General features: G+C 43.9%; 1 protein-coding gene across 2 annotated transcripts in view; it reads right to left on the bottom strand.

Moving 5' to 3' along the window:
• Positions 1–10712: 10712 nt before the first annotated feature.
• Positions 10713–23714, bottom strand: part of LOC116939525 (A disintegrin and metalloproteinase with thrombospondin motifs 17) — a 122696-nt gene continuing 109694 nt past the window's right edge. For both annotated transcript variants that reach the window (XM_076066707.1, XM_032948026.2), the window contains exons 22-26: positions 22993–23128; positions 20319–20523; positions 19304–19456; positions 17772–17949; positions 10713–15882 (exon numbers count right to left, since the gene is read on the bottom strand). In XM_076066707.1, coding sequence (XP_075922822.1) covers positions 15683–15882; positions 17772–17949; positions 19304–19456; positions 20319–20523; positions 22993–23128 — 872 coding nt within the window. In that variant the 3' untranslated portion in view covers positions 10713–15682. The remainder of the gene's footprint in view (positions 15883–17771; positions 17950–19303; positions 19457–20318; positions 20524–22992; positions 23129–23714) is intronic.

Here is a 23714-nt window from a genome sequence, read left to right on the forward strand (position 1 = left end):
CCGTTCATAAACGCGATCTAACCCAAAAACCTTTATTATGAGGACCGTTCATATTAATTATTCACTCGCCACTGATGTTCGCGGTAGTCCTGGCCGGTAATCGAACAGAGGTCAACTTTGGTACACGTGCAGTACTGTATGCGGAGCCATCCTCCTTGCAAAAAAAATGTTGAGTTTAACAAAAAGATTGACTTACATATAAAAGGGTTTCAGATAAAGTGCAATGACTAAAAATGAGTCGCAATTCTTGGCATGATGCGTGCACAAATGAGGAGCAATTATAATCTATTACAACATCTATATTTAGCCACTCTGTACATACAGTGAGGGAAAAAAGTATTTGATCCCCTGCTGATTTTGTACGTTTGCCCACTGACGAAGAAATGATCAGTCTATAATTTTAATGGTAGGTTTATTTGAACAGTGAGAGACATAACAACAACAAAAAAATCCAAAAAAACGCATGTCAAAAATGTTATGAATTGATTTGCATTTTAATGAGGGAAATAAGTATTTGACCCCTCTGCAAAACATGACTTCGTACTTGGTGGCAAAACCCTTGTTGGCAATCACAGAGGTCAGACGTTTCTTGTAGTTGGCCACCAGGTTTGCACACATCTCAGCAGGGATTTTATCCCACTCCTCTTTGCAGATCTTCTCCAAGTCATTAAGGTTTCGAGGCTGATGTTTGGCAACTCGAACCTTCAGCTCCCTCCACAGATTTTCTATGGGATTAAGGTCTGGAGACTGGCTAGGCCACTCCAGAACTTTAATGTGCTTCTTCTTGAGCCACTCCTTTGTTGCCTTGGCCGTGTGTTTTGGGTCATTGTCATGCTGGAATACCCATCCACGACCGATTTTCAATGCCCTGGCTGTGGGAAGGAGGTTCTCATCCAAGATTTGACGGTACATGGCCCCGTCCATCGTCCCTTTGATGCGGTGAAGTTGTCCTGTCCCCTTAGCAGAAAAACACCCCAAAGCATAATGTTTCCACCTCCATGTTTGACGGTGGGTATGGTGTTCTTGGGGTCATAGGCAGCATTCCTCCTCCTCCAAACACGGTGAGTTGAGTTGATGCCAAAGAGCTCCATTTTGGTCTCATCTGACTACAACACTTTCACCCAGTTGTCCTCTGAATCATTCAGATGTTCATTGGCAAACTTCAGACGGGCATGTATATGTGCTTTCTTGAGCAGGGGGGCCTTACGGGCACTGCATGATTTCAGTCCTTCACGGCGTAGTGTGTTACCAATCGTTTTCTTGGTGACTATGGTCCCAGTTGCCTTGAGATCATTGACAAGATCCTCCCGTGTAGTTCTGGGCTGATTCCTCACCATTCTCATGATCATTGCAACTCCACGAGGTGAGATCTTGCATGGAGCCCCAGGCCGAGGGAGATTGACAGTTCTTTTGTGTTTCTTCCATTTGCGAATAATCACACCAACTGTTGTCACCTTCTTCACCAAGCTGCTTGGCAATGGTCTTGTAGCTCATTCCAGCCTTGTGTAGGTCTACAATCTTGTCCCTGACATCCTTGGAGAGCTCATTGGTCTTGGCCATGGTGGAGAGTTTGGAATCTGATTGATTGATTGCTTCTGTGGACAGGTGTCTTTTATACAGGTAACGAGCTGAGATTAGGAGCACACTCTTAAAGGGAGTGCTCCTAATCTCAGCTTGTTACCTGTATAAAAGACACCTGGGAGCCAGAAATCTTTCTGATTGAGAGGGGGTCAAATACTTATTTCCCTCATTAAAATGCAAATCAATTTATAACATTTTTGACATGCGTTTTTCTGGATTTTTTTGTTGTTATTCTGTCTCTCACTGTTCAAATAAACCTACCATTAAAATTATAGACTGATAATTTCTTTGTCACTGGGCAAACGTACAAAATCAGCAGGGGATCAAATACTTTTTTCCCTCACTGTATACTATCAATCAGATGCTAGAACGAGCCAAATGCCATTATTATGCCTGGCTTTTGTCGATTGGGAGACTCCGAAGAAAATGAATGCAAATCATCCAAGCTCTCACAAGCGAAGGCCTTAATAAAACGTATACTCTGCAGAAAATGTTTTTTTTTACTAAGACAGAATATCGACTGAGTTTTCACAAAGTAACAACGATACAAAGCAGCAGAGGCGTGACAAAGAATATAATCTTACAAATTGTGGAATATACTGCACTTTGCATGTGAAAAAAAATACATTTAGAGATATAAAGGCATGGATATTAAACAGCTAAAAGGATTCAGTGTCTGTCTTGTTAGATTTGATGACGTAGCTGCTGTGACACAACCATTATGTAATTAACTACAGGATGTTATTATAAACTAAACTTAAGGCTGAAAATGTGGGCTCAAGACATAAATGACCTAAAACAAAAGTCACGTGCAACGAATTTTCGAGCCAAAAGGGACATAATTAACGGCGGGACACAGCTGGACAGACACAGCCGGCAGAATCTCTAGACCTCGGGCAAAATTATTGATGGCAGTCATAGTACAGGTTTTTGGGTTAAATCGCAGCAATGTGTCATTCAACCTGTATTAGGGATGATATTGGTCGCGAAAGCCTCCGTGTTATATTGAAGGCAGATTGGGATGGAAAAAGGACGATACAAACGCGAGCAGGATGTATGGAGCGTTTTGACGCGACCACGTGCTCGTTCAATCCGTGCACATCATCATCCGCCTTGGCTGAGCTGTGCATCAGAAAACATGGACCATGACAAAAGGAAAACAATGGCAGAGACGCGTGGCGAAATGCGCGCTCGGAAATTAAAAGGAGAAGACAGGCAACGGCAAAAAATAAGGGAACAAAAAAGACGAAATGAGAGAGAGAGAGAGACATGGTCTTGACTTAATGAAAAGTGGGCTTGCGCAAGGACACACGGATTACGGTCCAGTGTAGCCAATGGACGAGAAATATCAGCCACGATGTCGAGCTGCCCGAGAGGATGATCGACTGTGCAGGATGGAGCGGTGAGATCGGTTCGTCTTCGGGAGTGAGATGGATCGCGGCGTCACGGGGAACCTAAATGTGGAACGGTTTGTGTGGACCCCTTCATCCAGCAGTGGGTTGACGATGGAATGTCCACGGCACAAGCGATTCACACTGCAGTGTTGTCCATAGTAACGGTGTTTTTGAGGGGTTAGACCGCGTAAATGGAGTAGAACCCCCCTCTTAACGGCGGTAATTGGTTCCACAGAACCGGTCGTTAAGTGATTTGGTCATTAAGCGAGTATAGGAAACACTTTAAAGGCTTCATTCGTTCCGATAGCATCGAAAGTTACCCACTTTCACCCAAGAAAATGTACTTTCATCATATTTAAACGAGGGATATCAATTCATAAAGAATCTAACATTATAAATAAGTAATATGAAAAGAAACATAATCAATGCATTAATTAATATTTACTGCACCTACAACAGCGCGTCGTTAACAGGGGAATGGTCGGTAAGTGAACACGTTGGACTCTATGGAGGCACTACACTACACTGTACACTACACTACTATACACTACACTATAGACTACACATTGGACTCTATGGAGGCTCTACACTACTATACACTACACTATACACTACGCTACTATACACTACACTACTATACACTACACTACTATACACTACGCTACCATACACTACACTATAGACTACACTACCATACACTACACAACTCTATACACTACACTGCTATACACTACTATACACTACACTATAGACTACACTACTATACACTACCCTACTATACACTACACTATACATTACATTACTATACACTACACTATAGACTACACTACTATACACTACTCTATACATTACATTATTATACACTACACTATACACTACACTATACACTACACTACTATACACTACACTATAGACTACACGACTATACACTACACAATTATACACTACACTATACACTACACTACTATACACTACACTACTATACACTACACTTTACACTACGCTACTATACACTACGCTACTATACACTACAATACTATACACTACACTATACACTACACTACTATACACTACACTACTATACACTACACTTTACACTACGCTACTATACACTACGCTACTATACACTACAATACTATACACTACACTATACACTACATTACTATACACTACACTACTATACACTTCACGTTGGACTCTATGGAGGCCCGTCATTAAGCGATTAGTCGTTAACTGGCGTTAAACCCACCACCAACACAGCCAATTAGTAATGCTTGCCACGTAAACATAACATGCCAATTCGTTACGAGTTCAGCACACGTAACATGCCAATTCGTTACGAGTTCAACACACGTACCATGCCAATTCGTTACGAGTTCAGCACACGTAACATGCCAATTCGTTACGAGTTCAGCACACGTAACATGCCAATTCGTTACGAGTTCAGCACACGTAACATGCCAATTCGTTACGAGTTCAGCACACGTAACATGCCAATTCGTTACGAGTTCAGCACACCGTTGTGTTGGAGAGCAATGTCACAACATTTACCATTCGAGTACGACGTTTCGCTGGTGATTTACAACCAGCTTCATCAGGCGACAGCCTAAGAATTGTGAAGAAATCTTCCCGTTTCGGTCTTAAGTCGAGGAGTAAAGGTGATGGCATCACTGCACTGTTATTCACGTTTCGTAACATTACATAAAAGCGGCATTTAAAAAAATTATTCCCCCAAATTTCCACAAGGTGGCGACGCGTCTCCATCCGTTACTTTGGCTTCAAATGTACTCTATTGTAAATGTGCATATTGTAATTGCTTGTGATTACATCATTGTAATTCTAATTACATCATCATTGTAATCATCATTCTAAATACATTATAATTTTAATTACATCATCAATGATCGTAATTCCTCTATTATAATTAAGTATCTTGTAATACAGTGAATTACTTATTTAAATTTCCACGAAATCCCACAAAGCGGCGGAGCTTTTCATTACTCATCATTGTAATAATTACATCATGATTGTAATTATCATCATTGTAATAATCACATCATCATTGTAATTATCATCATTGTAATAATTACATCATCATTGTAATTATCATCATTGTAATAATTACATGATCATTGTAATTATCATCATTTTAATAATTACATCATCATTGTAATTATCATCATTATAATCACCATTGTAATAATTACATCATCATTGTAATTCTCATCATTATAATCATCATTGTACTAATTACATCATCATTTTCCTAGCTCTTTCGGTAAAGTCACGTTGAAGGGAAACAATAAAATAAGAAAATATGTATAAAACAATAAAAATTCTCACGACGATTCGACCATACCACAAACGGTCGTCATCAGGTGTGAAAAGCAACGGCAAGAAACATTTGAAAGAAGTGTCGGTTTCCATTAATTTATTTAAAAAAGGCATTTTTAAACGGAGTATTTATTTATTTATAAAAAATCAGTGCCACGCGCAGCGATTTGTCAGTTTATTTAGAAGGACTAGTCCATCTATGTTCTGAAAAGAGGAGGGGGGAGACGAAAAATTAATGTATGCTGTCTGAAAGCCACCGTAAGCGTGAACAATCAATTAAGACCTGAAATGGTTTATCAAATCCTTCCAATGACTGCTAAGCCAGAATCCATCTTCTCGGTTGAAATTGTCTCTGTGCTTGTATATGTGGATAGCCTCATGAACGAAACTCTCATGGTAGCCAGATGGCTTACAAAGAACCTCTGTCTTGGAAAAGTCAATGTCATGTGAGCCTACTGAATTATAACAATGATCTGCCACGGCCGAGGTGTTGGTCCTACCGTGTTTAAGGTCTGCTTTGTGTTCACGAATGCGGTCCGAGACATGGCGTTTGGTTTCTCCAATGTAACTACTACCACAGAGGCAACTTAGTTTGTAGACACCAGGGTACTGTATGTCCGGAATCACATCTTTTACAGACGGAACCAGATCACGGATTTTATGTAATGTATTAAAACGGACCTGGATCTTGTGTTTATTCAAGATTTTGGAGATCTTTTTTGAAAATTTTTGTAATTAATTGTTCACGCTTACGGTGGCTTTCAGACAGCATACATTAATTTTTTGTCTCCCCCCTCCTCTTTTCAGAACATAGATGGACTAGTCCTTCTAAATAAACTGCCAAATCGCTGCGCGTGACGCTGACGTTTTTATAAATAAATAAATACACCGTTTAAAAATTAAAAATAAATTAAAAATAAATAAATTCATGCAAACCAACACTTCTTTCAAATGTTTCTTGCCGTTGCTTTTCACACCTGATGACGACCGTTTGTGGTATGGTCGAAACGTCGTGAGAATTTTTATTGTTTTATATATATTATTATTTTAGTGTTTCCCTTCAACGTGACTTTACCGAAAGAGCTAAGAATATGAATTACTGCAGTCACGAAAGCTTTAAATCAAAATTTACATCATCATTGTAATCGTTATTGTAATTACATCATCATTATAATTATCATTATAATCATTATCGTAATTACATCATTGTTGTTATCATCATTGTAATCGTCATTGCAATTACATCATCATTGTAATTACATAATCATTTATTGTGATCACTCTTGTATTTTGACTTAAAACTTTCGTGACTGCAGGAATTCATATTCTAAAGGTTCTTTCGGTAAAGTCACGTGGATATAAAAATATCAAATGAAATAATAAAAATAAAGTTAATAATAAAAAACCCCCACGACGTTTCGCAACACAAGCGGCCGTCATGATGATGACGTCATGATGACGAGCGCTTGTGCTGCGATCGAAACGTCGGGATATTTGTATTATTTTCTATTCACTTTTTTACGTTTGTATTTGTATTATTTTATTGTTATTATTTTCTATCTACGTGACGTTACCGAAAGTTACCATAGAATATCACTCTTGTAATTTTACTCGATTGTAATACATTGCTCGATTTACATTTCCCCGAAATCCCACAAGGTTACGGAGGGCCTCCACGCATTTGCTTGACGACAAATGTACTCGATTGGAAGTGTGCATATTGTCTCGCAAGACTGATCTTTCTTCATCCTGCCCCCCAAATACAGTTCTGTACAACAATTCTCAAGAAGTATACAGTATATAAGTATATATACTCAAGTATACATTCAAGTATATATTTATAAATATACATCTAAATAGCTGAGACCCCGTTGGTCAGCGACGCAAAATAAGGCACAGCTGTAATTTTCTTCTCCCAGTCTAACACGTTGGCTCCCGCGACCAAATATCATCCACAATAGCGATTTTTGTTGAGGGGTTTTATATCGCGTAAATATGAACGTCTCGTTAAACCCCGTCACCGCCCGACAACAAGCAATTAGCAAGGTCCGTCACGTAAACAAAACGTGCCAGTTCGTTACTTGTTCAGCTGACCAGTGTGTTGGAGAGTAAACCCACATCATATACAATTCGAGTAGCCGCAACGTTTCGCCGGTTATAATCTTCTGACAATAAAAGTCATCCGATTTTTGGACGTAATACAATGCCAAGGCAGTCTTTAACTGAATCGTGTCAGTCTTCCGTATTCGTTACGTCCACCTTTTTTTTTGGCCGCGATTTCAACACAATGCTCATCGCAGGAAAATCCCGTTACGCCAGTTACCCAGCTGGTTGTTTAGGTATAAATCCTCTGCAGCAATCATCTCGACCACTGGAGTAACCAAAAATGCTAGCAGAAAACTAACGTGATGCGTGAGATGTCATTCTTCTCATCGATATTAACACTAAGATGTTTTATTTGGGAGAGAGGTGGGAAAAGCCACCCTCTTAGACTGAACAGAGCTTATTGTTTTCCCGCCAAAATGCTACAAAGTGGCAGCTAAAATGAAGACTTAAAATTACATTGCTGATGTGGATAATTGGTTACCGCCATAACGTTATGTTCAAGAGAGAGGGGAAAAACAGATTTATTTATTTTATATATCCTGCATCTCCGCACACTCTGGCTTTCATTGAGACCTTAGGAGATTGACTTGTTTTTTTATGGCCGTGCTGTAAATCTGGAGGCTATTTTATCAATGGTCCCAGGATAATTTAAAAGCCATGGGTTTACATTGGGTATGGAACATGCAGTTGTGGAACACGGCCAGAGAAAGGGCTTGAGCTCGCACAAGAAAACATTGTCTCCAGCCGGTACAAACATGTAGAATGCATTAAGCTCTGCGGATATCGCTGTACATATTTAACGTAATGATTAAACAAACGATATAGATGTTTTATTAGGATTACTGTTATTTTTAAGAATGGTGCACATAGTAAAACATATTATGATTTAATGCTTTACAGTAAAACGTCTACATTATTCGTAAAAATGTATGGTTATTCAGTTGCAAAGTTATATATATATACTCACAGCAAACAATGATGGATGGTTGGATAACTCCGCTACAATTTCCTCCAGTTTTTGAGCAAGTTTGAAAAAAAAATGGTGATTCAATTTACGACCCTTTATAAATCCACTGCTGGTTGAAGGCCTCCGCATGCCGTGTTGGTTGAGATTGTTTGTCCATACTTTACCATACTTTACCATCCTGGTCAGTGCAAGTTGGTGAAGAGGTGTGGCCCTACCACCGGTTCCGATATAACGCATTCGATGTAACCCACCACTGAACCACCGTTCCCTCTTTGGTCGTTCAGTAATTATCGGTATCTCATTCGCGTTATGAAGTGATTGTCACAATCTGACATTCACCGCTCCCGGTCGTCATTCCTTCCTCTAAAGCGGCTGCTAAATTAAGGCCTCAGTGCGCACAATGTGTTCTCAGCACGCAGAAAATGTGCTAACAACCTGCCGCATTTAGAATTTTTTTGCAAGAACGTGCTTATCATACGCCATTGTTAGATTGTAAGGGCACCTTCGCGTCAATATGTTATGCCTGTCGCACGTTGGCATAATGTTAACGGGTGTCGGGAATGCATGGTGCGTTTAATGGATGAGGAGGGCATTTAATTTTATTTCAGTTGTCTTCTTAGGCCACAGTGGGCCACGGCCGTTTCCTCCACCGATGTCTCCTCGCGGTGATCTCTCCACTTTCTCTATGTCCATCGCTGCACCTTTCAATCGAGATTCCTCCCGTCTCGTCCATCGTTTGCTGCTTGGCATCCACTCATACCGTGGTCTTTCCTCTCCTCCAAACACCTTCCCGTTGTTCCCTACATCGCCGCCCTTTACAGCTGATCACCATTCATTCCGGTCACATGTCTGAATTTTTGCAGTTTCTTAAACTTGGCCTGACTTTGTAGCCCGGATTCTTTGTCGATATTTTCCAGGGGTGCGTCGTTCAGTCGTTTAGTTTATAAAACAAAGCTCTACTCAGATCCAGTCTTGTATGGTACACAATGGTATCAATGTATATTCACTTATGAGCATTATTGGCACCTTCATCTGAGCTCTCTGCACTCTGGACTATTCTTCAATGCTCTCGCTTCTTCCATGATATCCCTTTTCAAATATGATAATCAATAACGTATAATAGAGCACTACAATAACATCAGACTGTATAACAAAGTTGATCGTTTACATAGATCCATATCAAACTAAATATGCACCATTCAAATGTAATTCGGTCAGATTTACAAAACGTACCCATGTGCCACGCGTTTTTTTTTCTCTCTGCAAGGAGTTTGGCCATTGGAAACGATCTCAGGCATTTTAAGGCTGTAGTATGCACTGTGCTAGTGTATATGTGAAATGGCAATATAATCATCAACAGCTGTGGTCAATCCATTGCTGGATGAAGGCCTCTCCAAGCCAACTCCACCTCTCACTATCCTGAGACGCAATAATCCATCGAGCACCTATCGCCGCATCTCTTTGGTTGAGCGTTCAATATCATTATCTTAAAATATATTTCCAAACTCTGAATGAGAGTACATGTTATTTTAAAGGTCCAGATGCTTTCTATATGTGTAACAGAATATGGCTCCAATTCTCATTTTTTTCCCCCATTTCATTTCAAATCCGCAAATTTGTCTTCTGCTCAGCTTGCACGCGGTCACGCATTTGGGAAAGATTCTTCAGTGTATCGCTATCGCACGCATTGCATCGTTACACAACGCCTCGTGCGTGCACGGTTGTGTTTTTTTTTGTTCATCATAAAATACCATTTGGTTAAAACATTTGACCCGTTGAGAATCATTACAAAAACGGACAGCTGGAATGGTTGCAGAAGCAAACATCTGCACGTGGATATTAATGTCACGTATTGATTGCGCTTGCCCGACTTTCTGCAAAATTCTCCAATTGACCAAAAAAATACCCCGTTTGTTTTCACGGCACAATTTCTGCAGGTTTTTTTTTTGGGGGGGGGGTTAGAAATCTGTTCAGTGTGCCGCTCATAGCATAACTTTCGATAAATTAATGCCAAGGCTAGAAAATATATGCTTAAATTCATAATCATTAGATTACTTTTGAAGCCAAAGACATCCACACACAAAACCAATTTGACATCGAGTTTGCATGTTGCAACAGCTGTCGGCAATGTATAACGCGCGTGATTTCTAATGGAAAACAAAACACTGCTTGGCGATTTTCATAATCCGGCTATGCAAAAAAATGTAAATAGTACTTTCTATACCAACTAAGTATTGGCTGTATTCTTTGTTGTACTCTAATGTAAAGTGCCCTACAGCTGCAAACCAACACACAAAGCACCACATTGAAATCCAATAACTACAAGTGTGTACGCTAATGTGAATAGAATTCGGTTTTAATGTGATTCTGCAGGTTGGCTTCTTGTGGTGGCATTGGAAATGAGACTCGAATCCCAATTATATATATAAAAAATGCATTCCAGTACAGTTATGTATTTAAATTCCTGAAGCAGCTCCAAGCACGTGGATCAAAACGTCGGACATAATGCCAAAACAACACAGCGGACAGGTACAATGCATTATTTAAGTATATATATATAAACTTAGCACGGTATGGCTACGTACAGTGCGAAATAAGTTCTACATACATACAAGTGTACTACTTATAGATGGATTAGTATCAGGTCACCTGGTCTCCGTTAAGGAGAACAGCGTATACTGCAACCAAGCCACATTAATGCTCTTCGTATCAAATTGTTGCGACAACTAGAAAATCGCCAGTAATTTTGGCGTCACAACCTAAGAAGCATTTCCAAAATTGCACGTAAAGTACCATGGTTATTACTTTAGCAATATAGATAGCTGCTGTAGCATTGCACGCTAAGTGAGATGTGTTCATTGGAAATATTTGACATTCAAACAAATGGCTTCTGTTTGCCTTTAGATGCATTCATAAATGCCCCTTTTTTTTCTTAAAACAAAAACCGTGGCCAAAAGGCAACACTTTTTTTTGTAATATGCTTAAACAACAGGCAATTAGAGTTTGATTTGAGGCCGGGGTTGTGCTCGAGTTAAAGCTCTGCATTCGCAAAATGCAATCTGACAGGCGCGCTTGCACGCATAGCTGGCTGCGTTAACAATCGGAGTCGAGGAACAACATTTCAGGATGTGTTCAGCCATAAGAGGCAGTCTTTGCAAAATCATTGACTACTGAAGCCTCCAGGCTTTCTCTGTGGTCCAATCATCCCATCACGAGACTTTGGTATTGAGACTGATATAAAGTCCGGACTTGACCGCCCTTTATTAAATATAACTGATGTAGCTTACTATGTACGTGTGCTGTATCTTCTTGCCCTTATGGTCTCTGTGTGCATTTAATGGGCCAATCGTTAAGGTATTTGTCGACAAACCCTAGGGAAGCAAATGCGTCCTCCTTATCTAACGTTTAATTGTCCTTTATTAAAATACTTCCCTGTTTGAGACTTTTGTTTGCAATGAATATAGCCGATAAGGTGTTTTGATTCCCTTTGGCCAACAAGCTATTTAAATATGTATCAGTACACAGTGGTGTATCACTACTGCCGATGTTGTCGCGGTTTTACCGTACAGCTCTGTGCTGTGTTGTCGAGTTTGTTCCGTGTGTTGTTGAGCATATGATGTCTTGACCTTTCGGTCCACGTGCTGAGAGCTCCTTAACGAACTCCATTCAGTGGCTGAACAAAAGCAAATTGGTCACGAAGAAGCTCCCAAGACACCGGAGCAAAACGTTGGACATCATGCCTGAGCGGCACACGGCACAACTAGAAAGCGCATCAGAGAGCTAAACAGCGCAGCTGGTGAACACCGATGCAGCAGTTGGGAATTGCTGTTAGATCAGAGGCTGCAGTACACCCCCGGCAGGTGCACCTTGTCGAGTATTGAAATTCCAATTCCAACCCGACAAAGCCTCTTCTCTTCCGCCTCGAGTGGTGGTTCCACACCCCGGAGTATTGGTTACCTTTCCCAACAAGTATCTCACCAATCTGTCCTCTCCGAGCACCTCCCACGGAGCAGTCGGCGTCACACATCCTCGTGTAAGTTGGAGTCATTTTTATTTAATCTTCTAGTCAATTGGATGGATGCAGGGCTTAATTGCTTAATTGCCCTCTGGTGCCCATAACGTAGTCCTGCAGCCTCTAACAATTTGTTCGTGTTTGGTGGTCACCCAGCAAAGCATTATCCAAGCTCAATCCTATTTAGTTTCCAAGATGTGATGAGATCGGTCGCATTCCTGTTGATTTGGTCATAGGGTGAGGGTTTCATTTCAACCCGAGTCTGGCTCAGCGACCTTTAGTATAATCCTCGCTATGGCTGTGGCTTCTAGTCACGTGCCACCTACGCAAGTCTACCAGCAACCCGGACAATATTCAGTGAAAAATGTAAGTCCCTGCTTGCGCGACACACACATAGCTTGCAAAACAATCACCGCAAGCGGCTAACACATTGCATGTTTCTACATTATCCATGGGGCTATTGTGATGGATTCATTTCCATAAGGAAGATTACTCATAAACGTCCCATGAAAGACATTTCGATAAAATATGTACTTTCCTCACGAGGCTTGTAATTACATTTTGCAGCAACGCAGTTTTCATACCCAACTTTCGTCGACCCAACAACAAAAATAGTTTCGACGAAACAGTATTTTTCATCTTGGAAATAACATGTACAGCAAACAATATACAACAGCGATTTAATTGTTTATGGTAATTATATATAGCGTACGTCTGTTGCATTATGAACTCAATGTGTGTGCGTTGGTGGATAACGTTTGGAACAGATGCAAGTCTTTAAGTGGATTCTAATAAATTATATTTTTTTACTAGAATCAGTAGCAAAAATTAACACAGGCTCGTAGACGGAATTGCAGCAGATCTGATCATGGGAATCTCAAACGTCGTCTCTACATAGATTATTCAAGGTTCAGAAGGTTTCTGTGAATGAGTAAAAAATTAGGATGATTGAAATTCCAATAACAATGATGATCACCGTGGTAAAGACCCTTACAAAAAAATCAATTTATATATGTTTACATCGCCTATTTAATGCGATAACACATTTCATATTTTAAATATAACCATGTGCATATTTTATTTAAATATATATAATAGAAGCTTATATTGATATTTGAAAAAATAATGCTGGCAGAACGAGGCGACTTATTTGGTAAACCAAAATCTAAATACAAATCAGAAAACTCAGCAAAGCGATGAGATGTGTTAATTTGTACTTGTACACCACCACCGGCAATTTCCTTTATTTTATTTACATTATAAAATACACGTGTTTTTCTTTTTAAGCTGTCAATGTTTTCATTTAAAACACCCAATGCAATGTCATTTAAAAAAAGCTGCTTCTATAATTCAGTGCAAGTTTAATTTAGCACCATTCCTCCCCAACGAAAGAGCAGCATGTGCTTGGACACGTCTGTATGCCTTTATAAACGTGAATACATTACACCTATAAGAGCAAGCACCAGTTCACTTCATTGCGTTTATGGAAAATGGGCAGATATGTGCCGTACACAACGTAGCACTAATATTATCCCGTCTTGGCTTCACCACGATGGGAAAGGTTGGTGTGCAGCCGATTCAAGGTTTGGATGTTGTCACCTCCATGTCCTGATTTGGCTGCGTGTTCTCTTTGCGTTTGTTGAGCGAATCGTCGACGTAAAACGAAGTGTCCCATTTCGGGATTGTGGTCCGATTAAGAACCAATCTTTTTTTTATTTTTACATTGTGAATGGTCGCACCGCCTAGTGGCTGCAGGGGTGATGTTGGACGCTTTGCATACACCATATACAAATTGAAAAACAGACTCATGCACGTGATTGAACGTGTTACCATGAGGTTAGGTATCAATGACATTAATCGAAATTTTATCAATGACATTAATCGATGAATAAATGGATCGTTCCACCCCACTTCGCACAGAGGAAAAGAAGAGATGGGTGCCGAGAGAGAGGGTAAGAAGAACAACAATTTACAATCGCGTAAAATGCGGTGTCCTCAACACAGAAGAAAACTTAAGAAAGTGGGGAGACTGGAATAGAGATGCATTACCATCTGCCCGTTCCAAGAGAGAGCACAATTTACTGACGTAGGCACACATGCACTGGGCCTCGATCTCACGAGCGTGAAAGGGTTCAACCCCAGAGAGTTGAGCGAAACGTTAATGGGTCTGTGATGCCGTACGTCTCTCTGTCCATAAAGCATCGTCGAAACGCATAAGACACAGCACAAACTAATTTCGATGAAGAGATCGCTTGTCTAGCCGAATCACTTGTGGGACGTTATTTGCATCATAGCGAGACTCAAGCCACGAAGTAATGAGACGAGGCGAGGCATTGACACATTACAAGTCGTTGCCTTTGTGGTCAAAAGTTACCGTTGTCAAGAACACACTTTAAGTACACAATTGTTATTCGTTATATATATATAAAACTATTATATTCAGCAACCACGAAAATATATTCAGCAACCATACTCTACAACATATTTCCATCTGAGTTTGTTGTAAAGTATTTGGACTCAAACAGGAAATGCAGCAACAGATGTTGACTCACTTTCCCACACGGTCAATGATGAAGGTTCATTCAAGTGTTTAAGCAGCAATAACTTCCTATTTGAACAGGAATTTTGATGATTTAAAAAAAAAACAATCATAACCAGCGTTTCCCCATTGTCATATTAGCTGAGTTTAACAGAGTGAATTTGTAAACCGGAGTTTACATTTGATTTTTTTATATATATAAAAAACGAACGTTGACAATGCCTCAGGCAAACAGACTATGAGGTGTACTGTTAAGAGGTAGTTGCTACTCGGATTTGGCTGCTTGGCTGCTTGGAGGTGACAAGTGTTTGACGCCAACACGTCCGCTTTGAGCACCAGTAAATAACGAGCCGTTGGTAACTTATCACCATCGCACCCTGCAGAGTCACAATAAAAAAAAATTCCGTTTACACAAAACTCATTGTCGCAGCTCTTAGAATAACAAACTCAAGTGTGCTCTTATTCTTCCTGATGATGACGACAGCAGCAGCAGCAACAACAACAAGAACAACAACAACAACAATCACAAGTCCTCCTCTGAACCCAGAGCGGATCTCGGCACGTAGAACCGAACAAAAATCTGAACGCTTGACCCTCCGCCGACTATTGGGGTGCGAGGGCCACGAAGGCACCGGCGTTGTGAGTGGAGTCGGGTCGGTGAAGTTCGGTGTGGGGGGGGGGGGGGGGTGGTGGATGGTGGGGGGGGTGGGGGGGGAAGGTCGCCCAATGGTGGCCGCCCCCGGCGCTTGTTAGCTGCCCGACGGCCGAGCGGCGGGGAAGAGCAAGGGCTGTCCGGGCGGTGCCGAGGCAAGCAGCGCCGCCGCGTAGAAGTCCCTGCAGGTCTCGCAGCACCGCTGGTACCAGCGCAGGTCGCGGCACAGCTGGCGCTCCCGCACCAGGCGGCAGTACACGGACCACTGGTCCCCCAGGCACTTGTACGTCAGCGCAACTGGCGGGTGTGCGGGTAAGAGAGAACCCCGGTGGGGAGATGTTAACTCCCCCGCTTGGTATGCAAGGAGGTCGCAGGTTCGATCCAAACCCTGACGCCTGCTGTGTATTTGGGGTTTGCGCGGAGTTTTCTCCGGGTCCTCCCGTTTTCCCATCCAAGTTTAGTATCAACGCGCGTTTAATGTATTTAGGCTGATTTCAGTTTCTACGTGATCGGGCCACATTGTTAAGCTATTCACTGTAGCCACGTTGCTTCTGAGAATTAGCTCTTGTAGCTCAGTCGGTCTTACCTGGGAAAATAAAAATAGTTTAGTTTGAAGAGTTTTTTTTTGTTTAAAATTGTCTAGAAGAAAATTATTTAACGACGAGCAACATCGTGTCAAAAATGGAACAACAACTAAATAGTGTGCGAAGAAGCGTGGAGAGTTGCGTGCTTGTAATTTTATTGAGAGACAGAAAAAGGAACAGGTGGATGATGGTTAAGAATTGAGACGAGCCTCGGGATGGCACGAATCCGAGAAGACTTCTACCAAGCAAATGGAGCAATGTAAAGAGTTGTTGTGCAGTTGCTTGGTGGATTACTACATCACGGGATCGTGAGAGACGTTAACGACTTGTGGAGGCCTTCGGTCAGCAGCAGACTGATGATGATGATGATGAAACGCACTGTATACTGAACTTTGACTTAAAGGACAGTGTTCGGTTGTCTCCTTGCTCTAACAAGAGCGGGGTGGTACTCTCCCTTTCATGATCCAGGGGTGGAAATTCCATGTTGATATGACAGGGGCCAAGTCTCTCCATAGGAAGAACCACTGTTGACATCTCCCAGTGGTTGACCCACCAAGTGGCATTATATATACTCAAGTTTATACAATTTTAATACACGCATTCATCTCTCTTTGCATCTGCGTGCAAGCCCGACGCACAGGAATGACCAAATACAGACAAACGTGGCCTCGTTAGAGCCAAAAACACCGCGGGCTTCCTTACATTTGAATACTCAGCAGCTGCCTCGGGCAGGAAACAAGATGGGATAGTTAATGGGTTGCACAGATTCCATCGAGAGCCGTTTTCTCATTGCCAAAAGCACGGATGTAAAGACTGCCTCACTGAAGGTTTTGGTCTTTCTTAGGGGCAGCAAAAAAAATCACTTAAGTCCCGTGTTTAAAGTGTTTCTCAAAAGATACTGGTACGTAAGTAAAAAAAAAATGCTATGTAAAATGTTTGAGCGCATTTGATTGACTTTACTACGTATACTTCACGTCTCCCGAGATGTATGGCCAGCGTGTAAGAGTACGCCAAAAATACCCCATACAAGGACTAGCATTCCCTTGAAGTGCAGGCCCTTCCGCCAGATGGTTGCGTAAGCAAGTAATTGCTGAGTGGCGCCTTTTATATGTTCCTGACTTCATAACGGCATTCGAGTGCAATTAAAACATATACAGTATTAAACACGGTGCTCACATTACCAATCTCTCGGCTTTCCGCATTAAATTTTGAGTGGTGTCACGTACAGGTTTTAATTCTTTACTTTCCCTCCTCTACAAACTCTGTGCTCCTGGGTTGCTTTCAGGATTATATTCCTAAGAATCTTTATTTAGACCGGAGTCCGATGAGCATTGGAGCTCTTTCTCACAGATGTCCAGCAGGGGCGGTTAGGAATGCTACACTGACAAACAATACAAGAACACAATAGGAGTGTAAAGTATCAGAGAGGTAAGCAAGTCACTGAAAATAAATACTTTCAACATTAAGCGCAAAACACGTCCGCCGTCGCAGCGGGAGCCTCAACCACGGTTGGCTACGTACGGGGCCTCGCCTCCCCGCGCCTCCGATCAGCCCCGGGTCGGCTACGTACGGTGGCGAAAGAAGTTCAACACACGTGCGTACCGAGGCGCGGGGAGGTGATGGTGTTGGCGTCGAAGGTCCTGTCGCACTCGCCGACGCCGCACTCCCGGTACGTGACGGGCTTGCCGTCGGCCTCGCAGCCGCTGCCGTGGCGGCCCGACACACGGTGCATGCAGTGCACCACGCGCGACTGCAGCCCCCGGCCGCAGCTCGTCGAGCACTAGCACGACGCGCCGACGTCGTGCGGAGGGGTGGAGAAACGACACCACGAGGACGACGAGTCGGTGAGTTCGCCGAGCGTCTCCCCGAGAAGGACCGCGCGTCTCGAGCGCGCGCGATGCACGGGGCCGCTTGAACGAGCGTAGGGTGTGCGTGTGATTTTTTTGTTTGTTAGTGAAGCTTGTACATTTCCTATGAACTCCTCCGATTTGGTCACTGGATGGCAGATGTGTAATGCAATAGATGGGGACACCCTTACACAACCGCACATCAGAAAAGCAGCGAGATGGCTTTTTGTTTTCGTCCGTTTGGGGGTGTAAAGAAACGTATCCATATTTGGAAACATTTACTCGTTAGTGGAATGTGTAATCACGTGTATCAAACATCCGGCTGCAGGACTATGATACGGAGAGCGGGTGGTAGTATAGCAAGCAGGCTGCTAATCTTGGATGTGAAATGTTTCTCGAGTTCCTCGATTTCTAAAATAATTCGGTTAAGCCTGATATTCCCCCACATAGTGCGTTCTGCTCCGCATGGGTCAAGTTACTCAATTTCCACATCGCTCCGTGGTGCAGTGGTTAAAGCGCGCAGAGCCTATGAACTCGATCAACTCACCACTGGCTAGTGACATCTGAACCAGTTCTAGGTGACAATACACCAACCCACATTGACCAGCACGGTGAAGTATGGTCAAACTACCCCAACGACTGACAAAGTATGGGGAGAGCAGGCGCCCTGTGGTTGGCACGGGTCCTGGTGTGACAATTGAAATGGGTCCCTCTGTAAATTTTACTACCCTCTTCATAGCCCAGAGTCTGGGCCCCTACAACCCGTAGAACCCTGTGTATACATCATCATTATTCTTATTCACACCATTAAGGTGTTTGTAAGCAGCAGGCCCTGTGTGGATACTCCTTACCACGCCCCACTCTCTGCATATGACAATGGTGGTGGTGCTCCAGGTCAGGTGGCTGAAACGCAGCAAGTCGGCTCAGTAGAGGGGGCACAGGCGGTGCATCTGCCAGTCATCTCAGTCAGTCAACTCATGGCACCTGACCTTCTGTCAGCGGGCGTTCCGACACTTCACGTGGCCTTAAAGTGCACATAGCCTGGCACAAGCGCCGTGGAGATGTCACCGCCACATTGTGGCGAATGGCGGTTGTTGTTGTTGCTGTGGGTCGGACTCAGCCTTAATCGAGTGCCTGGCGCGGTGTGTAAACATCACCACTGGGGAGACAAAGCCGGCCTGGCGTGGTGCCGGCCAACCAACCCCCTTTCATGTGCCGTGCCCCATGCTATTGCACGAGGGGATTTTGTTGTTGTTGTTGTTGTTGTCTGTCAGTGCCGTGGCACACCTTTGACCAGTCGCCGGTCTTCCACTCGTAGCACTGGGAGTAGTCCTCGCAGCCGTCCTGTTCGCGGGGGCGGCTGGTGGCGAGGCAGCGCCCGTGCGGGCTCGTGCACTGCGCGGTCCGCACGCGCGTGCCCTTCCCGCAACGTGACGAGCACTGCGTGACAAGAAAGAGCCCCGACCACGAATCACCGCGCGCTCAGCGCTCGTGTGTATGGGCGCCACGGTGGCGAGATGTTAACTCTCCGAGCCTCGTAGGCAGGAGGTCGTGAGTTCGATCCCGACACTGACGATGCCTGTACATTTTGGAATTTTGTATGTTCTCCCCGTGGTCGTGTGAATTTCCCCCCGGGTCCTCCGGTTTATCCCTCGACACTTAGAAACATGCATTTAAATAATATGTTGGCTGCTATAAATTGCCACATTATAAGCCACTTCGTTGGGCTATCATTTGTGGCCAGGTCACTTCTGAAAAGGAGCTATATAGCTCAGTGAGAGTTACCTGGTAAAAAAATTGTAGTTTTATAGTTTTAGTTCGAATACGTTGCCAGCGACTCACAATTGCGAGCCTTGCGCGGTAGTTGGACCAATACGTCACGTGAGAAGAGGTAAACGTGCGGGCCCTGCAATTGCTTGCTCGTGCCACTGTTGGTGGAAAGGCCTCCATTTGAGGGAGCTAAAAAGAGCCCCCTTTAGAAGGTATTCGGTCTACTCTTCAACTCTGGTACGATGTTTTGGAAGAGATGGGAATAACCGCACTTTAGTCCACCAAAAGCGACCTGTCAATCGGCCGTGGCGCACCAATATACTGCTGAGTGTGCAGAGGGGGTGGGGGAGGGGCGTGATTTAATACACTCTGCCCATCACTTAAACTGCCCCACCAGGGTGACTCGATTCAACCGGTGACCTCTAAAAAGACCCTTCGTGCGAACCATTACACGGCAGCAGGATGCGTGATATGTTCGAGTAAATACATGTGTGTGGAGAGAGAGGTCGAGGTAGGCCAGACGACAGCTCACCTGGGACCAACTGGTGGCCTGCCACACCCCTAGACAGTCGTGCCCCTGGCAGCCCTGGGACGAGGGCGGCCGCGGCTTGGGACAGCGGCCGTCACGCGTGCGCACCGAGCCACCGCTGGGCAGGTGCAAGTGGCACGAGACGGAGCGCGTCTGGAGGCCCTTCCCGCAGGTGCGCGAGCAGGGCGACCACTCGGACACCTTCCACCTGACGGACCGTCGTCGGCAAAGCACCCGTCGTCAGTGCTCCTGCGTGGAAGTGCTCGAGCAGCGGTTCTCGACCTCCGTGCCCCACCAAATATTCAAACTAAATTCAAAACTAAACTATTTTTTAGTTGTCATCAGGTGTGAAAACCAACGGCAAGAACATTTCAAATGTTCTTGCCGTTGGTTTTCATTTTCATTTCAAATGTTCTTGCCGTTGGTTTTCACACATGATGATGACTGCTTGTGTTGCAGTCGAAACGTCGTGAGAATTTTATTGTTTTATATATATTTTATTATTTTATTGTCTCCCTTCAACGTGACTTTACCGAAAGAACCAAGAATATGAATCACTGCAGTCACGAAAGCTTTAAATCAAAATTTATTTTTTAGTTCATCAGGCAAGGCCCCACTGAGATTCATGATGACCAGCATTCTTGGGGTAGGCCTTTATCCAGCAGTGGATTGACCAACACTGATGATGTTTAATGAATTGCAAATATTAGGGTGTAGTCTAGAGTTAGCGGTTGTTGCTATAATTCCAAGGAATGTTTTTCATGTGGCTGTAGTAGCGTTTACTTTTTCACGCTGTATCATTTTTCAGCATCACATTGACTTTCAGTCATTTGATCGCACCACTGCATATCCGTCTGCGCTATGGCAGCATTCGCGCGAGTCTCACGCCTCGCGTGAAACTTTTATCCCTAATCCTTCTTGGTCTCGTGATCGAGGATCAGTCCCGCGTTCATATTTCCACTAAATCCTAAAGTATTGTAATGTAAACGAATCATATTTTTTAAAAAACACCGTTGGTTTTCCCAATAAGATTTTGTTTCGATTCGTTTTCCTTTCACCAGATTTTAACCAGAATAATAAGATGAATCGCCAACATGCGTGTGTGTGTAAACTTATTCTGTCCAGGAAAACAGAGAACAGAGAGGTGCTGCAGATGAGAGTAACATTACACTCCTTCTCGTGTAAGCTTCGATTGCCAAACTATCTGTCTACTTTACAACTGGATGAGCCTCCATGGGTAGCATTTGGAATACTAACACCCATGCAACGTTGGAATAAGAATTTGGTGGTGGGGCGGAAGGGGGGCATGGGGGAGATTAAATTACATTTCACATTGGACAATGTGTATTGAATATTTTGCTCGAGTAAAGTATTTATAACACACACACGGGCATGCACTAACTCACAAATACCCGCCGTACGTCCGTATTGTTTTTACGTTGTGCTGGGATTACACGCACATTGAACGCTATGAGTGGCTTTTTATGCTAAGCTTAACCCAAAGTTGTATTAGATCCAACTTCTGATGGCATTACGCAAACTTTGGCAGGCATTACCATTAAGAAAGTTTAACAAGATTTAGCACACATCTGCAGGTTTTATTTTCGCAGGCCATGCCAGGGTGGGTTTTGGGTAAAAAAAAAAAAAATTCAAGCACCGATTTGCCTGGCACTCGACCGCAGCTCGTCGAGGTGCTTGCCGACTCTCACTCGTGCCTTCTCACCCAGGCCCCGTAAATGCACCCCTCCTGTGCCTTCTCACTCACTCGCTCACCTCCCCCCCCGCCCCCAAAACAAAATCAAGCACTCCTCTTCCAAAAGCATCCCGCGCCAAGGCAGCTTTCGTACGGCGCTGCCGCTGCGGTGATCGCCCAGAATTGCAGTCGCGCGTCGTCATTTTCTCAATTGGCTCCATTAAAGCCGCACCTGGCGAAGGGCGCGCTGAAAAACGCAGCGGCTAAATCAGTTTCCGTTTCATTTGCGAGGAAGGAGATGGTGGTGGGGGTGGTGGGAGGTGATTCGCTACTAGCCACACTGCGCACTACAGAGTTGCCACCTCTGTGCTACAAAAAACTGGGACGTAGCGTGAGACCACGAAAATTTCACAATTACTTACAATAGCGGAAGAGTGAAAAACTTCTTCTCCTACTCTTTGGCCTTCTCCCTGGTCACCGACACCTGGGCTGCCTGATCCATTACGTCTCTAAGTGAACCGCCCTCTTGCATCCTCCACGCATGTGTGTCCCACTCGTCATCACAAGCCTCCTTTTCAGACAAACAACTAGTCTCGACAGTCAAGCCACCGTTCTACAAACGTCAAGCTACCAGCGCAACCACTGTGGGAGAGGCTGCAACCAACTCGTCATTCTTAACAGCCGCAGCCGCACGCGCACGGCGCGATGTCTGTACGGTGAACTTCTTTCGCACCGCGCGCAGCCGTCCGTGCTCATCGGAGGTGTTTCAGAGAAATTATTGTTTTTACCGTCATCTTTTGACGCGAGGGGCCAACATCTACACAAACCTTGAGCGTTGCGCTCCATCACGCGCATCCCAGTCGCTTACCCCCTGTCCTTCCATGCAAATCCGCAGCATCCTCCGTAGAGTAGACCTGACCGCTTTATACGTGTGCGACGGTGCGACAGCGTCCACTGGCCGCCACTGGCCGCCACTGGCCGCACCTGTTTGGGCAGGGGTGACTGTTGCAGTGGCGGTTCTGCAGCGGGGGCCGGCTCACGTTCCGGCAGTCCTCGTCCGGCACGCAGCTCTGGGACCTGTTGACGATCTTGGTGCAGCCCAAAATGCTCCGCACCTCGCCTGTCAATCACACGCGCAACCAACCGGTTGGCACGGTTGGCGGCGTAGGGTGGCGAAAGAAGCTCAACGTACGTTACATTTGCGGAGTGTTGGGATTAGACTCTTATTTTCAGTGGTTTTATTTTATTTGCAACATTTTAGTGCCACCCCCGTTAAATGGTAATTGAAAAGGACTTGCACACCGCAGCTGGCACGCACTGCTGAAATGCTACTCTTATTTCCAAGACTTTGACACTTACATCACATAGTTTCCGCTAAACTTGACAATATCCATGCGAGAAGTGCGCTACGCCATTGTCGGCATTCTGCAAAATTAACCAGGGTGGTCCTTCATTCGAATCGGACCACTGTCGACATCAGTCTTTATCCAATTTTGAAACGTCTCTCAATACTGGAAAAGGACCACACTGTGTCAGAGACGAAGCCACAAATAATCACAGACCAACGCAGCCCGCTAGCGTCAAGGTGGGGATAGAAGGGGGTGACCTCTCCCTCGCCCACCCCACTCCCCGCTGAAAGCTCAGCCCCCACCCCCACTTCCCATCTCTAAATTCTTATAAATAAGTAACAAAAATATTGGTGCAAT

The sequence above is a fragment of the Petromyzon marinus genome, chromosome 1 (assembly GCF_048934315.1).
Source record: "Petromyzon marinus isolate PM22_M1 ecotype Great Lakes invasive population chromosome 1, UKy_Petmar_22M1.pri1.0, whole genome shotgun sequence".
In the NCBI taxonomy this organism is placed as follows: Eukaryota; Metazoa; Chordata; class Hyperoartia; order Petromyzontiformes; family Petromyzontidae; genus Petromyzon; species Petromyzon marinus.